Below are 17,175 nucleotides of genomic sequence, written 5' to 3' on the forward strand. Positions count from 1 at the left end.
TGTCTGAATCTTCCATGTCACCTAGCCAAGATTAACCTTGACTTATTTTATAATTTTGTAGACGTCTACTTTGGAGGAAAAAGAATCTGTCATAGCTTAGGGAACCGCAGACAGCTTCATCTTCGTCCTCTTGGCCACTCACTCCTGCACAGCTATGGTGCCAGGTTGGAGCCACATTCCTGTTCTTCAGCTAAGGAATGCAGTTAGGGACATTTCCTCTCAGGTTCACGTACAACAGCGTGCTTAGCCATCTGTCATGATGCAGTCTGAAATATGTTTTAAGATCAGTTGCTGCTGATGTCTTCCTTCCTCCATAGCTACTAGGAAGTTGTGTGTAAAATGTACACTAAAAATCAAAACTGTTGCTTTATTGCGCAAATTCATCCGTCCTACGTTTTTGCCATCGCTTATATCCAAAAGAGATCTTGCTGCGTATATCTTAATAGCCCTGTTGGCTTGATGGGTTCTCTGCTTGTTTTACAGGGATCAAGAATCCAGTGGACAACTGTAAAAGAGTTCCTAACCCTGATCAAAAAGACAGTGATGGCGATGGAGTAGGAGACGTGTGTGACAGCTGCCCAACAGTCAGTAATCCAGACCAGGTAAGTAAGCACTCCCACTTTAGCAGTCTTACAGCTTCGTTTCTCTCAAGACGTTGCTCACATCATCTGTCTAAGGTAGACACCCAATAACTCACCACAATTACCACTTACAAATTTTAGCTGCCATCCTGCAGCACATAAAGCCTCTTGAGATCAAATGTCCTAGTGCACAGGGAAGCAAGTCAAAGAAGCAGCTCTGCTCTCGGGCCCTCTCTCTTACTACTCTACTCATCTGAGTTTAGAAATACTTCTGCTTGAATTCATCAGGGCAACTTGTAAATACTGCAGAAGGAACTCTCCCGATGTTGTCAGCTCTGTTTTCAATCAGAATGACAATGGCACTGAAGCTAACGTCTCTCTTGTTTCTCCTTTATTGCCTAATTCGCCCATTGAGCTATGCGAAGTTTAAATGATTATTGCTTTATTTTCCTAGAAAGATACAGATCATGATCTAGTGGGAGATGTCTGTGACACCAACCAGGACAGGTGAGAGTTTGCTGCAAAATTTATACATAGGTTGCATGAAATCCTGGGGATGTGGGGGTGGAAGGCATGCACTGGTAACTGTGACAAGCTACCTCAGCCTTAATCTGGGTCTTTTTATTCAGACAAGGGAGGGGGAATTTTCTTCAGACTTCAAAAAACTTTCCAGTGGAACTATTGCCCAAAGGCTAGCAGATGTAAGCTTGCTGACAGCAGGCTTGCTTTTCATTAGCTGTCACTCACAAATTTGTTCACAGACAACAGCTGGAATATTTCTGATCTATTGTTTGCGTAACTAATAGCTCAAGATTTTAAAAGGCTGAAATCAACAACGTCTGCTGTTTTTGTAGAGGACCCCAGCTCCTAGAAAGGGCATGCTTATTTAAAGATTATCCACTGATGGTTTTTTCATCTGTATAATGCATTTTCTCCACCAGTGACGGGGATGGCCACCAAGATACACGGGATAACTGCCCCTCAGTGCCTAACAGCTCCCAGGTGGACACAGACAATGACGGGCTAGGAGATGAATGCGATGATGACGACGATAATGATGGAATTCCAGATGAGAAACCTCCAGGCCCAGACAACTGTCGGCTTGTCCCTAACCCTGGCCAAGAAGACTCGGACGGTAAGGGAAATGTACGCACATTAGCTCTGCATGGGGGTCCTCTGTTCCTGGTGGCTACTACATGAGTTTGACTTTTAGAGATAGGCAGAAAGTAAGATCTCCTCAGTACTGACTTGAGACAGCCCGACATCGTTTTCGGCTCTCTGGTAATCCTGACAACAGGATCATATCTGGGACAAGGTCTCTTCCAGAACTACCTACAATGTAAGGTGTTACTTCTACTCACAGCATCTCTGCGATCAGGAGGAAAAGCATCAGGGTTTCTTTACAACCAACATATGGGAAAAGAAAAAGTGCAGCAATGCTCTGAGCACCTCTTAACCTTGCACAGACATGGCTACCTAGCTATGCCCGCTGAAAGCTAGCTGAGTAAAACTTAGGTGCAAAGGGTAGGAGAAAGTGAAAGCTTGTTACGTGTTTTCTTCTGTCGTGCTCTCAGGTGATGGTGTGGGAAACCTTTGTGAAGAAGACTTTGACAGAGACATGGTGATTGACAGAATTGACGTGTGCCCAGAGAACGCAGAAGTGACACTAACAGACTTCCGGGCTTTCCAGACGGTTGTACTGGACCCTGAGGGTGATGCACAGATTGATCCCAACTGGATCGTCCTCAACCAGGTAGGAGACTACGCCAGACCTGGCTAGCAAGCCCCTACAAATCTGGGTGCAGCTTTCGTTGAAAGACAGTGTGGGTCTAATGCTAGTATTCAGTAAAACCTTAGCCCTAGAGACTCACCTCTGGTGTACCTCGCCTCTGATCTTTCAACGAGGGTACAGTCAGTAAGTTTGGAGATGGATGTACTAATAAGTTAACATTTGTCTTTCACAGGGCATGGAAATTGTCCAAACCATGAACAGTGATCCCGGCCTGGCTGTAGGTGAGGCACTTATTTTTGTCCTATTGGAAAATCATCACTCATTTACTGTGCACTTCTCAGTGCGGCTTTTAGAAGTATTACAGACACTACTTAATGATTCCATCTGCTTCCTGGGAAAATATTGTTTGTAGCAGGCTGAGTCTTCAGCTTTAGCTTAGCAAAAGTTACCTTCCCCAATCTGAATTTGGAAAGAAATGGACCTATGTTTTACCTGAGAATAGAGAGTATTTGTTTTCCTAACAATTACAGGTTACACGGCATTCAATGGTGTTGACTTTGAGGGCACATTCCATGTCAACACTGCCACAGATGATGATTATGCTGGCTTCATATTTGGCTACCAGGACAGTTCCAGCTTCTATGTGGTCATGTGGAAACAGATGGAACAGACATACTGGCAGGCAAACCCCTTCCGAGCAGTAGCAGAACCTGGAATTCAACTGAAGGTAAGGACAGCATTGAAAAAGAAGTCAGTAGAGGATTTTTGTTTTTCTTAGCTGTGCTGCTTGGACACATACATGGGGTAACAGCTACGGTCAATCAGTTATTTATCCACACATTTTACCCGTCTGTTCTCTGCATTAGGCAGTGAAGTCCAAAACGGGCCCAGGCGAGTACCTCCGCAATTCCCTCTGGCACACTGGGGACACCACAGACCAGGTCAAACTGCTGTGGAAAGACCCTCGCAACTCTGGCTGGAAGGACAAGACATCTTACCGCTGGTTCCTGCAGCATCGGCCTCAAGTCGGATACATCAGGTAAGGGGGGTTAATTTTTTTAAAGGAAAATATTAATTATCAAAGGAAAATTATTTTCCTTTCCATGGCTGAGTGGAGGTTTAACACACTAAAAAACATCTCCAGTACAGTTGTCTGGTAAAAAGGAGGGAGAGTGTCTGACTGGAACAAATTCTCTAAGTGTTTATCAGGCTCACATGTCCTACATGTACTTATTCTCTTCCAGAGCTCGCTTCTATGAAGGCCCTGAAGTAGTGGCAGACACTGGAGTTGTCCTAGATACAACTATGCGAGGAGGACGCCTGGGAGTCTTCTGCTTCTCCCAGGAGAACATTATTTGGTCAAACCTGCGTTATCGCTGCAACGGTAAGCTAGCTTTGAAGGTCAAACACAGGAAATTTTGCCATTTTGCTTTCAAGAAGTTAATCTGTTCTTGGACAGCCTACACATAAAACTGTAACAGGATATCATGCAGTAGTTTATTCTGTTTTTCATTTCCAGTTCTACTTCTAAACTGTGTTTGCTTTAATTTCCTTCTCCTCAGATACCATTCCAGAAGACTATGAAACATTCAGAGTTCAGCAAGACCAACCTCAATTTTAAATGTCTGTCCAACAAAATTTGCTTTAACAAAAAGTGCTCAGCTGCCCCACTATTGCCTCTGGTATACTGTATAAAGAACTGTAAGTAATGTACCACTGCACTCTGCAAAGCACCAAGTGTCACTGCATTATCTGCCATCTTTTCTACAGCAGCAACTTTTCTCTAAATACTATGAAAACCTCTTGAAACAGCAGCGGCGTAGACATCAAGTGTGAATAGAAACCTATGTTGCTGTAAACACTAGTTCTCTACGCTACATGGAGAAAGATGTGCCGAGAAGCTACCTGCAGTAGCTGGAATTGAGTAAGTTTAGCATGGATGATTCCCAGGAATCTTTTCCCTACTCAAAGGCTCTCAAGTGTAATAATTCTCCTTTTCAAGATCTACTGCAAAGCAAACAGCACTAGTCTGAAAAGGACACAGAAAGCAGCTTATGTCCAAGTTGCTCACAAAATATTTTTAAAAAGCACTTTAGGGAGAGTATCTTTGTTCTGGAATGTTGGATAATAAATATTCTAACAGACTTCTTGGTCACGTGCATGTTGCGCTTTCCTCTTCCAAAACTCTTCCAATACAGATGTGTAACACAAACCCTCAAAAGCTGAATGCAATAGGACTGCTGGAGAGCCCTCAGCAGTACAAATACACAGGGAGATGTCTTCATTCAAGAAACTCTCTCTAGCTAGACCGTCCTACCCGTTCTTGCTGATTAGTGGCAGCTAGTTGCAAAATGGTAAGCGAAGGCTTTACACTTGGTCTGTCTTATGACACCATGCCAGGAGTCCAACACATAGCTGAGGAACCAGGAAAAACTGAAGCCGTTACTATTAAGAGGTGCTCACTTGAGCTGGCTAAGGCAGACGCTCACAAAGAGCTTCTGTAGGTGGTAACCTGGAAAGTCTTAAATCCTGCGATCCCCAGCCTTTTCCAGCTAAACAGTTACCCAGCAGTATTCCAGTCTGCCTAAAGAGAAAATAAGTCCGATTTTGCAAGATGTTTCAGGTAAGCATGCTAGGTGTGAACAAACTTTTCCTCTCCTCCGGGAAAGCTTATGGCAAAAGCTGTGTTTTTACCAAGCACAGGTCTCCACGGCTATCCATATTTGAATTTCACATTCTGGAGGCAACAGTGTAAGCAGAGAACTGCAAGAAGAACACTAATTTTGCAAACAGGCTCATTTAGACTGTTCACTTGCTGATCACAGCACTTTGAGAATATCTCCATTCACTGTTCTGAGACCTTTCTCCAACAGGAAGAAATGCAGATGAGTCAGTCCAAAGTACAACACCCCCTATACGAAATGTCTTCAAGTACTCAAGGGATGTTATATAGCTTCTAAGAAAGCAATTCTAAAATTGAGATGGCCAGAGATGGTGTGTTACTGCGTTACCATGCTGACAGCTGAAACATTCACCTTTTACTTACATTGAAACCTAACGCGCATTTACTCAGCCTTGCTGCGATCGACTTAATTATGCTTCACACAGAACACTGAACCAGACTGACAGCTTTCTGCCCAGCACACCTGTCCCTTAGGTCAGAATGCTGATCGTAGCCGAACCTTTCCCACAGAGAAGCATACAACAGTATCAGAAAAAGAGGAGTTCCATTCGAAAGACCTGTGCAATAACTGCCCAAGCCGTGGGAGCTGGTCATTCTCAGACAAAGATAAGCGCTGTCTTGGTAGGATAAAACTTTTTTGCATCACTGACTCTACTTACCTCTACAGAGATGACCAATGTAACGCAAGATTTACTGCAGTGAAAGCTACACCCACTTGTTACAGCATGCATGCGTGATGATCTAATCAGGCACGTGTGCACATTTACATGCTCATTTGCTTTCAGAAAATCCAACAACTCACATGTACAAGGCAGACTCCCCTTATCCTAAAATGCTCTGAAACTATGCAGCAGTCCAGGAGGTGACCAACCCTCTGACCTAAAAGCAGAGACAGTCATTACACTGTCACCAACACACTTAAGAACTCAGGGACTCCTTCTGGAGACAGCTGACAGTCTGAGACTTATCACAGTGCTTTCCATCTTTTAGCTCAGTCTGCAGTTCCTTCATGAAGACTAACATGGAGTTCAGTTTTCAGAGCTGTAAGAAGCCAGATAACAAAAATAATTCAATTTTGCCATTTCTTTATAAACATGAGCACTGAAAACCACTAATAATTTCAACACTGAAAACCTTCAGTCAAAAAGCAAACAGACAACAAACAAAACTAAGGAAGAAAAAGCTAAGCAGCCAGAGACAAAAACATTTGAACTTTTATTACATTTCATTTACAAATAATGCAAAGATACAAAGACAAAAGCCTTCACACAAAAAAGAAAAGATTGAAAAGAATGTACATTTAGTTGAGCTGCTTTTTCACATCATTTCTCAGATTGCAAACACTTAAAGCCAACTTCAGTTTTCCACTTTACCTATAGAAAAACACAATAAATAAAACTTTTATGTCGCAGGGACAATTTTTCCAGAGTTCCTGTGCCACCAACACTGTAGCTGAATATAGGATTGCATATATCAGTGAAATAATCCACAAATTATTTTAATAGAAAAAGTTAACTTGTAAAGAACAGTATATTATACTGTCTCTGAAAATGCATAAATCTGACGTTTTTCCCCAAGCTCAACGAACTACATAAAGTTGTTTTTAGCTGCCAGTCTGTGAGAGAAGCTGCCAAAAGCAGCTGTATTTAATTTTATTAAAATCAAACTTTCCCTTCATAAGTACTAATACATTTTACTTCCACTTCTTCTATAAGGAATCCTTCCACAGATGGGGGCTCTGTTAAGGTAACAAGTAAAAGTATCTAAAAGTTCTAATTCCTCCCCAAATAAAACCTCAATATCTACTGTCTTATTAGTTAATAGCTGACTGAAATACAATATTTTAATTACTATGCTGTATAATGCTGACCAAAGATCGGTGGATGTGTATACAGTATATTTATACACACAGTTATCTCCTGTGTAGATGCTCATGCCATGAATATTCAGGATCCAGCAAGTAAAGAAAGTTCTGTTTAAGCAAGCCCTATCCCCCCCAACATTTTGCCCCATAAATATTATCACGTAACTTTTATGTTCATCATCTACTCTGCAAGAACAGAAGTTTTACCTATTTATCTTCTCTATATTTAACATCTTAGAAATTCCAAAATTGAGCCAAGCTTAATCTTTTCCTTTCAAATGGAGGCTTGTAATAATTACGTATAAGCAAGGATATTTGATAACTGCTTGCTTTTCTTTCTTGACAAATAGCCAGAGCAGATTTTGTTGAATTAAAAAATTGCCCTTTGTATAATTCTACTCAATTTCTATGAGTAAGTTTAAGCCTGTAAAATTTCTGAAGGAAATACTGACACTCCACTACTACAGTTGCAGAAACCAGTTCTTAAATTAGATTTATAAATGGAGACCTTTCATCCCTTTTTTTTCTAAACCACAGTATAAAAAAATTGGATTGAATAATCCATAGGACATGTACAAATGAACTTTACATTTCACTGTACAGATACAGCAGTTCAAAAGGCAGAGTAAGATACAGCGTTCTGAAAGCAGATGTCCCTAATGAGAGCCAACAGCACTTTGTCAGTATATCCCTTTGTACTTTGCTCTTTAAATGATACTAGCTCAGACTGACTTCACATCTGAAAACCCTGCCCTACTTTCACAGATTTAGTCAAGATTCATTACAAATATAAACCTCTTACCACGAGCTGAAGCCTTACCCAAGGCTTCCCTTCACCGTTAGTCAATTATGACAATTTAAGCTTATTGAGGGAAGAACTTCTATTGCACATTTACGGGAAGAGCTGAAGGGTGGATGAATCTGCACAGGTCTCAGACTAATCTTTAAAGATTTAGCAAAATTTGCATGTGGTAAAGAATAACATTCTCAGGGGCAGAATACACATTTTCCTGTAACTCTACGTTTTCCTAGTTAGAAATCTCAACCGCAATTAAAAAACCTCCCAGCTTACTTGCAGCAAAGGGTGCCCTTGGATAGATTTAAAAGCTTTTATCTGCATGAGGTTGTAATTATACTCAATACAGAAAAACTGAATGAATCAGAGCTTACAGTCAGGCAAATTTCCATTTGATATCCGTGCTGTCACACAGCAGTTCCACTAGAGAGCGTTTTTATAGACTTGGAACCTCAAAGCAACACGACACAGATCAATCCCCTCCCTTCCTTTCCTCGCACCACACCGAATCACCTCCCAAAGGAAGCAGTAAACAGAATCTTTTGAGACATTTAAAATACAAGTGGAAACCATCACGCAGCGAGCAGTTCTGCTCTGGCAGAAAAGAAGCGTCAAATCCAGAGAACATTTGGCCCTGTACAAATCACAAAAATGAGCAATGAATTGACTCGGTTTAGGACAAGCAGTCTCACTCTCTACAGTTTGAGACTTGCATTTCTCCAGCAGAAGCACCAATTATTTGGGTTTTGTCTCATTTTCACATACACGTTTGAGAGCTGGGTGATGCTGCCTTTGTTAAGTGTGTTAGCGTAAGGCTCAAATGCAGCTCCTGCGTGGAGAGCAAGTTTTCCAGGGACAAGAGCAGGGAGGGAGATTTTGTGACCGGTTCGGCATTCTCTTGATTCACACGCTGAGAGCTGTCTGTTGCAACCTTAGGTCTGTTTGTCCTACTTTGTTTATTGATGGATATTCTAAGGTAGACCAGGAAATGAAATCTAGATAAGATTCATGTTGTGTGACTGCCCTCCCACCCACCCCAAGCCTCTGAGGGTTTTGAAAACATTTAGTAGAAGAGTAAAATACCGTAAGAAAGCAATTGTCATTTCACTCGTCTGCCTGCATGTTAAACACCTACTGGTTTCTAACACAGCAAGGTCCACTTCAGCCTGACTCACGTGCCACATAAAAATGAGAAATATATAAACTATATACTACAAAATAAAAACTTGATCTAACAGATATTAAACAACAACCATTTTAAGAGCAACAAAAGCCACGCTAACACAAACATGCCTGCTAATTCAAAACCAGGGGATGTCTGGGGTGCCCTTTGGCAGACACAAACCTTACCGAGCCAGCTCTGCAGAGACCCCAGGTTAAGTTCCTGAGACAAACGTCACTGGCACCTCCTCTCCTGCTCCCCGCGTTAACCCAGGTTCGGTGCCCTCCGTCAGAGCTTTCTGCCACAGTTACCAGCAAACTAGTCCAACCCTAGCTCAGGTCGTCTGACTACAAAGCCTCCACTTCTAAACACCTCAAGCTCAGGTTTATGCTGCAAGACAGGAAAGCCACCGTCATTAGCACCAAAGGGACACACGAGTACTGCCGGTTTTAAATTCGCTTTTTCTAGGTGAGTAGGCAGGCATGGACACGTGTACACAGAGTTCTCCCAAACAGACAGCACCCGGACAAGCTTAAAAAACACAACGAAGAAACAAAATACAAAGCAAACTCTCCGGTGCCCTGGCTGCCGAAGCGCTGATGCACACAAGGTCGCCCAGACTCCAGCCTCTCATCCCAGCCAAGCTCCTTCGGCTGCGGTCACACTAACCAAGAACAAAGGCTCGACACTGCTCGTTTCCAACCATTAGCTCAAAGCGGAGGAGACAACTTGGTCAAAACAGGGTTTTAAGGAAAAAAATCCAGCCTCTTGACATCAGCCTGCTCAAGGGGAATCGGTGCCTAGCAGCTGAAACGCCATCGCGCCCGCTGGTCCCAAGGCCCACGCATGCAGGCAGGAGCAGGTTCCCAAGTGAGCACAGGGACATCCGAGGAACATCCCTGGCTCCGCTGCCCGTTTCCAATCTCCCATCGGGCAGCTTAGGAGAAGGCTGTTTATTAAAGGAGAGGATTTCTTACACCAGCTCAGATAAAGTGCTCCCTTCGCACATGGATAAAACTGTTAGCTTACAACGCTGCTATCTGAAGCAGATAATTAATGTTCCCAACCAGAGCTACTGTTCAAATTGTTATTTTTAGTTTAGAGCTCAATAAAAGGAGCATGCAACTAGTGACAAATTAAATTCAACATGTCCACACTCTAAAACAAACTAGTTTAATATGTGCCCTACTTCAATGACACATCAGTTTCCTAAAAACTGGAAAGGATGGCAAGAAAACGTAACTTATCTCTGGAGCAGTATGTTCCCACACGTAGCTCCCACAAACACTTTGATTAGCTTTTCTGCTGATAGGTTTATCAGTCTTGTTTGAACACATCAGCCACCAAGAGGAAACACTATCTGCAAATTTAAAAAGTAGTAGTTTAGGAGTTTGTATAGGCTGAAGGCAGGCAAAATTAAGGAGTAAAATAGTCTAACCTGTCATCTCCATTTCCATCCTTATCATCATGCTGTACGAAAACGTCTGAAGTATTGTCATTGCTGAGAGCAGTGTCTCGCGTATGTGACAGCGATGACAGAAATACCTATGGCAGGCACAGCACTAAGGGAAATACAGACGCCGTAGTGACAGGTTCCTAACAGCTGCTGCTGACTCCAGAGCCAGGAGTCACTGCTGAGCACTTTCGCTCTGGTTTTTGTTCCGCAGTCCCCAGCTGCAAGGTGGGATGTACAATAGCAGAAATCCAAAGAGACGCAGCTCTGCAGGATGCTCACAATTTTGTCAGTTTTTCCCCCATGCAGAGCCAGCAGTCAACACTTTTGTTCTAATAGCCTACATAAACCAGACAAGGTATTTTCTTTAAACCCTCCCAACTTTCTAGCTTGCACCAGGCTCCTTCCCAGCAGAGTCACCTGCCTTTTCCCTTGTAACGCGCACAGCAACAGCAAACTGCCCCGCTGCAGACAGCCGGGGTGCGCAGCCGCAGCCACCGGGAGCACGAGTGCAATGGCGAAATCTTCTCCAGGACCCGGCTGGACAACACAAACGTGACAGCCACCCGCTTCTCCCCACTGAAATACAGGAACTAACGGACCCGCTGCCAGCACAGCCCAACAGTTCAACATATAAAGAAATACTCTGACACTTGCATTCAGTCTAATGCAACGCAGCTGCTCAGTTCTCTCTTTCTCTGTGCTGAATGCGGCTGCAGCACCTCTACAGCCCTACTGAGCGTTTACCCCAGCACAAGCATTGTGCCAGAAGGCTCCTCACTGCAGCCATACCTGGAAAACAGCAATAACTAGGGAACACGGAAATTCAGAGAGAAATTTAGTTACTCAACAACTCACCCAGGAAATTACGGAAGTAACAACAAGTATTACAGCAGCCCATGAGAACGCAGGGGCCCCCCACGCTGCTGTCCCGCTGTGGTTGTCCAAACCCAGCTCTCAGAGCAAAGAGCATCACCGTGATGCTGTTGGCACCGTGATGCAGACACAGAACACAACACATCAGGGCAAAACAGATTCACCGTGCTTGAAACCCAAGGACAGGAGGCTCTACATCCGCTCTAAAAAAAACAAAGCGCGGGAGGGAAGTCAAAGCACCACGTACAACGAGAAGCATCACGCGGGGACGGCTCCTGCTGGCTCTGTAACACGTGGGCCTCGCTGGACACACTGCATCTTAACCTGAAAAAAGGGGTGCTGGCACCTGTTCTTGCTCTTTCTGTGACTTGCTCTCATTACCTGTAACCTTCAGAAATCCACAGTGCTCATACACTCTTCATATTTCAAAAAGCAGAAAACCTGCAACAAATAAAGAGCAAAGCATCTGTGCTGTCCGTTTTATGCAGCGTTAGGTCAAGCGAGAAGAGATTTCACTGCTGGTCCAAAAGAAGACCGCTATTTAGTTTCCTGCTATTTAGTTTCCCACTACTTTCCTTAAAAGAAGTGAACTGACTTATAGCAGATGCATTTGAAAGGGTTAGACAAGGCTCTTTGTGCTCGTTAGGTAATTACCAACGTTAAGTTGACAAGTAAGACTTGAACCACTTCTCAGACCAGCACTCCTCGCTACCTGCGGTCAGCACATCACACAGCGACATTTTATTTCTATCCGGATTCTCTATGCCGTGCATTTGCTTCCTTGTTACACTCTCTACCATGTACTTTTCCTGCAGTTGCCTCTATGGCAGCCACAAGTCAATTTACTGAAGAAAACAGTAAACATATTTTACCCCTTTAGGCCTTTATTTTGATAAAATTGGTCAAGCCCACATAAGGCAATATACACCACAGTTAAAACCACCCCCCTCCCCCCCACAAAAAAGAAAATAAATAACACAAATGAATATTGTACGTAATGTAGTGTTTTGTTTTGCAGTATAGAAATTCCACACAATGATTCTGTTTAAAAAGGTAAAAATGATTTATAATACACAGTTATAATGTCATCATGGTGCCCGCATAGAAAACTGACATGCAATCCATGCCTACACTGCGCAGTATAAATAATATGCAACTAAAAATACAAAGAACAGGAACACTACAAATTTTTTTTTTCCGCTTTTTTGTTTTTTAAAAAGAACATACACATGTAACAAACGCTACCTGCGCTTTCACATTGCCATCACAGTGACGGGGGTTCCGTTTGTCAGAGGAATAAACGCTTTTCTCCTGAAAGCACAGCATACAATTTAACCTAGGGTATGATGAGGGGGCTTTCCTCTTCCTTATGGGACAGAGGGGGTTTCCAAGGCGAGTACCATGCTCAGTAAGGGGCAGATCTCCAGCCTTAAGTATTTTTTTCTACAGAAATCTGAGGTTTTACAAATGGACGCTGCCAAGACCTAATTTTTGAAGGATATTTGAACAATTCTACGTTATCGGACGCTGCTTTTTACAAACACTCAGAGGGCAGCTCTTCCTCTTAGCTGAAAGTTTCAAGCATTTCCGTTGCATGGCTTTGCACCAGGGTTTCTCACGCACGCTCTTTTAGAAACTCAATCCAATCTAATTTTCAAAAAGGTAATAAAATGTACAAATCATTAATAATTTCTTCGATTAATTTGCAGCCTCTTTCTGGAAACCTTTTCCCCTCTTTAAAAGAAGAAAAAAAAAAAGGAAAAACTCAAAGGTTCTCTGTACAGGAAAGATTTTGCACAGTCAAAGATCGCTGGCGAAGTGTTCACTGACATGCAGAAGCAGTAGTGAGCTGACAGGTTGGGTGCTGCCTGCGGTCGGTCACACATGCAGCAGAGAGAATGACCTCAACTCGGCCTGTGCAGATTCATTGGAAAGAGAATGCAGACTGCTATGTACAACGACGAGAGCCTCCCCCCCCCCCCCCCCACCTGCACTGCAAGGAACAGCAGAAGTCTGTTTTTTCTTTTGAAAGTCACAGTATTTTATACACTGAAAGTTTATTCCTATTAATTCCCCATTGTATTGGCAAATGCAACAGTCTAGCTTGGGAACTTTTTAATATATATATATATATTTATATATATAAAAAAACACGTTGTAGGGAGGGGGAGGGTTCATTCAGCAGGTATGTTTGGACAGTAACCCTTTGAGACACCAGACAGTTTCAAGATTTAACTGAAAAAGTTACAAATAATACTTTTTTCTTTTTTTTTTTTTTTTGCCAAGTGTTTTTTTTTTCTGCTCTCATCCATCCCTGGACTGTGAGGGCCAACCACTCCCAACAGCTCTCACTCTTTTACACACAATTTAAAATGAAAACTGTGCTAATAGGTTTTTAAATATTATCACTTGTTCCCAAAACACTGGGGATCCGCTCCACGTTTACATTTGACAAATTAATATTGTTTTTGCTTTAAAACCAGCCTTATGCATATGCACTTAAAAATATAACCTTTAAGGGGAGAGGGGGAGAAAAACCCCTCCCAAGCGCAGCTCGTACACGACGCTGTCAAGAAACTGGCCTTCTGGGAAGCAAAATGCAAGAGCTGTTGAAAGAACTGCTCCGGTTCTCAAAGGGTCAGTAATAAAAGCAGCTTGCCTGCCCGCTACCGGGGCTTAAGAGATGAAGCACATTTTCATACACGGCCGTCATCTGCTTCCCACGATGACTTCATCTTCTTCCCACTCTCAAAGCACCCTTCTCCGTTTGCCCCACAAGAAAGGAACAAAACCTGTATTTCTCTCAACTAGATGGTCCCTAATTTTGACAGTTGCATCCAGACGTGTTATTTTTAAATTAAGGCCATTTTAAATGTCTACTTACAAGTCTAATAAACAAGATCTCTTATATACACATGTAGTTTTAAAAAAAATTAGAAGGTAGCATTTAGCAACAGCTCCCTGTAAAAGTCTCCAGTTAGGAATCTGATCTCCTACTTGGATGCTTCATTCTGAAGTGACTCTGGTTTTAAAAAAATAGATCACAAACAAGAATTTACATGCATGAGAGTCATTCGAACAAGAGAGCAATACAGACAGAAATCCCATCGAGGAACTAACAGTACTGTCAAAGAGACTATGTGAACTGCAAGAAGCGTATCCGACTCACACTGTACCTTTCGGCTGTTTCAAAGCAAAGGACTCCGAGTCACCTGTGCCCCAAATACTCTTGTTCTTTTAGGGTATCCTTCTGTTCGAAGCTACCTCTTTTTTTTTTTTCTTAAATTGAAAAAGCATTAGCAATCTGAAATAAGCAGACATCAGGAGTTAGCATGTACTACCGGGTGTAAATCCTAACAAACATTTTCAACAAAGATGCAGGATAACCTTTCAGTTGCATGGGAAGGAACAAAAGAAAAAGACACAGGTAAGCAAAGAGATCTAAAGAAAAATACTTTTAGTGCAAATGGTCAACTAATGGCACAGATGTGAGCAAACACGCACCCAAATTATAGAGATCCCAACAACGATTCTGCTCAGCAGTGTTTGCATGAATCTCAGGACGGCGTCCCACAGATTTCTGGAAGCACACAGAAACCTAGTATAACTCATTAAGAGCAGTCCAGCTCCTCCGTATCGCTTGCTGAAAACAGCAAGAAAATCCTTCTCGAGGGGAACGGGGCAGGGAGGTCAGGTAGAAGTGCTGAGGGGATTTTTTTGCTTAGAAAAATGACAGCTGAGAGAGAACTGAGACGATTTTAGACAAAATACAAATTCAGGTGATGCAGACTGAGTTGAAAGAGAGCAGATATGGAACGCCCATGCCAGGGACGGGCATGGGGAACAACAGAACAACTTGTCTTGAAATGAAAACAATCCCCATCTCTTTTATTTAGGCTGTATTTAACAAAAATAGCTGCGGATGTCCACCCCCTACTGCATGGAAATGCTTTCCTCTAGCTGGTATTCATTAACCTCACATTCGGGGTGTTATGTACAAAGTAATTTTTGTTTTGTTAATGAAACTCAAAATAATGTTAATTCCTAACTTCTACTGAGAAGGGACGTGTACTTCCGGGGTCTGTTACCGTGCAGGTCACAGTGCAATGCTGCCAACATTTTAACAGTGCCCCTGGTAACTACTCTACGCCTACTGGGCTCTTGATAAATCCTTAAACATATTTTTCAGATCTGATAAAGTCCCAGGTGCAGAGATTTGGGAATAATCATAAGTTCAGCCGTGATATTTAAGTGAAATCACCAACTCAGTCAATGAGTTTTTTCTTTTTTTTTTTTTTTTTTTTTTAAATCTGCCATTGATAAAGTGTCATTCACCATTCCGTTTTACTGCAGCACAGAATATTAACAAGGACTAACAGAAATAGTCTATTATGAATTTAACAGAATCTCAACCTGTTCAAGGATACAGTACTATTTCACTGTGGAACAAGCTATTTTTTCCCCAGGGTGAAAGAAGGAATATTGAAGTTCCTGGCACCCTATCTCGACTATATAAGAGGGAAACATCTAGACTTGCCCTAGGCTTCCTTACCTCTGCTCAACATCTGTTTAAAATTCCAGTTAGTTAAAAATACCTATATATATAATATATATAATATATTCTGGAATAAAAACACAAAAAGATGTACTGTACAAGTATTATGTAGAGTGCTTCAACTGGCTGTATGTAGTTTAGCTACTTTGCTAATATCCAAAAACTTAAATAAAAAAAATCATAAATAATGGTAACAGAATAAGTAATGAATAAGAATAAAAAATAAAAAATAGTCATCATGGTTTGAGCCAGGCATTGCTATAGAAATGCCCTTCCTGTTGCCCAGGAATCTCTCACAAAGTAAAGTTAGAAATATACTCTGCAAGTTAGTCTCCTATATTCTTTTAGCTGCTTTAAAATGTTCTGATCCTTCCTCCGTGCTAATCAAGTAATGAATTATAGTACTTTTTTGTGTGCTCAGAAATGCTATATATATGTATACATATATATAAATATATATATATATATATTACATATATATTTGTTAAAAAAGCTTTGAAAATAGTGTTTACAGTCGCCTTTTTGACTAGCCAGCTACAAAAGGCCGTGGGGCTGCCCGGCTGCTTTTCCGCTTGCCAAGTACACGAGTTTGCTCAGGGCATGAGAAGAGGCAGTGGGTGCAGGACGACAGGCAGGGGAACGGACCTGGAAACAAACATGGCATATCGATAAAGGAAGAAGCGTTTTACTCTACAAAGCAGCTGTCACGAAGCAGAGTCAAAACCGCAGAAGCTCCCCCAGCCCCTCCCGGAGGGTGGCAATGCAGAGATTTGCTTTCGAATCGGTGGGGGGAGAGGGGGGGGACAGTCCTCGGCACCTTTCCCCGTCCCAAGCAGCAGCCAACGATTTGGTACGTTAGAAAGAATCTCTTTACCCTCGGCTCTGGACCTTCCTCGCCTGCCCGAAAAACACCCCCTCCTAGTGCAAAGGATAAATTGACAACTGACCGCTGGAGCTTTGGTGGGGGGAAGGGGGGGGCTCTGGAGAGGAGAAGGCTGATGGAAACTCCTTACTCATTAATGGCAACGAGTGGGTAAGGGGTGAAATACGGCGCGACAGGGAGTAGGGGTCTGCAGCGCTGCAAGCTTAGAACGACAAGCTTTACTCATTGTACACGTTGTACAGGACAGAGCTACCGCTCTCGGTAACCCCTGTTCTGACACGACTGACCCATGGGACTCTCTAGTTCGGCTGGGCGCCAGGAACAAGCGCCGTTCCCAAGCTCCTGGTGTCCACGCTTCACAGCCGGTCCATCCTGAACGTGTCCTCTGTGGCGGGGTCGGTGAGGACCATGTCTGGGTCATTCAGCATGTGCAGTCCATCCAAGGTTAAAGGGTCAATTTTGAGTTCATCCAGAGGGAACTGGGAATCCGTGTCAAAGCTGACATCGCCCACTCCTGCCAAAGAGCTGGTCAGTTCTTTTGATAAGCTGGGAGGAGATTCTCCTGTCACTGTGGGGAAGAGGAAGAGAGA

The 17,175-nt window shown here is 42.7% G+C and overlaps 2 protein-coding genes across 5 annotated transcripts in view; one reads left to right on the forward strand and one right to left on the reverse strand.

Annotated features, from left to right (window-relative positions):
• LOC121059984 (cartilage oligomeric matrix protein) overlaps positions 1–4,457 on the forward strand; it is a 36,637-nt gene extending 32,180 nt beyond the window's left edge. Inside the window, 9 exon segments of the mRNA XM_040537250.1 lie at positions 484–602; positions 1,036–1,088; positions 1,523–1,716; positions 2,156–2,334; positions 2,546–2,594; positions 2,844–3,040; positions 3,180–3,352; positions 3,558–3,697; positions 3,876–4,457. Coding sequence (XP_040393184.1) covers positions 484–602; positions 1,036–1,088; positions 1,523–1,716; positions 2,156–2,334; positions 2,546–2,594; positions 2,844–3,040; positions 3,180–3,352; positions 3,558–3,697; positions 3,876–3,934 — 1,163 coding nt within the window. The 3' untranslated portion in view covers positions 3,935–4,457.
• Positions 4,458–6,194: 1,737 nt separating this feature from the next.
• The window catches only part of CRTC1 (CREB regulated transcription coactivator 1), a 53,001-nt gene continuing 42,020 nt past the window's right edge, over positions 6,195–17,175 (reverse strand). For all 4 annotated transcript variants that reach the window (XM_040537252.1, XM_040537251.1, XM_040537255.1 and 1 more), the window contains one exon: positions 6,195–17,153. In XM_040537252.1, the coding sequence (XP_040393186.1) occupies positions 16,942–17,153 (212 nt within the window). In that variant the 3' untranslated portion in view covers positions 6,195–16,941. The remainder of the gene's footprint in view (positions 17,154–17,175) is intronic.

Source organism: Cygnus olor, chromosome 26, assembly GCF_009769625.2.
Source record: "Cygnus olor isolate bCygOlo1 chromosome 26, bCygOlo1.pri.v2, whole genome shotgun sequence".
Classification (NCBI taxonomy): Eukaryota; Metazoa; Chordata; class Aves; order Anseriformes; family Anatidae; genus Cygnus; species Cygnus olor.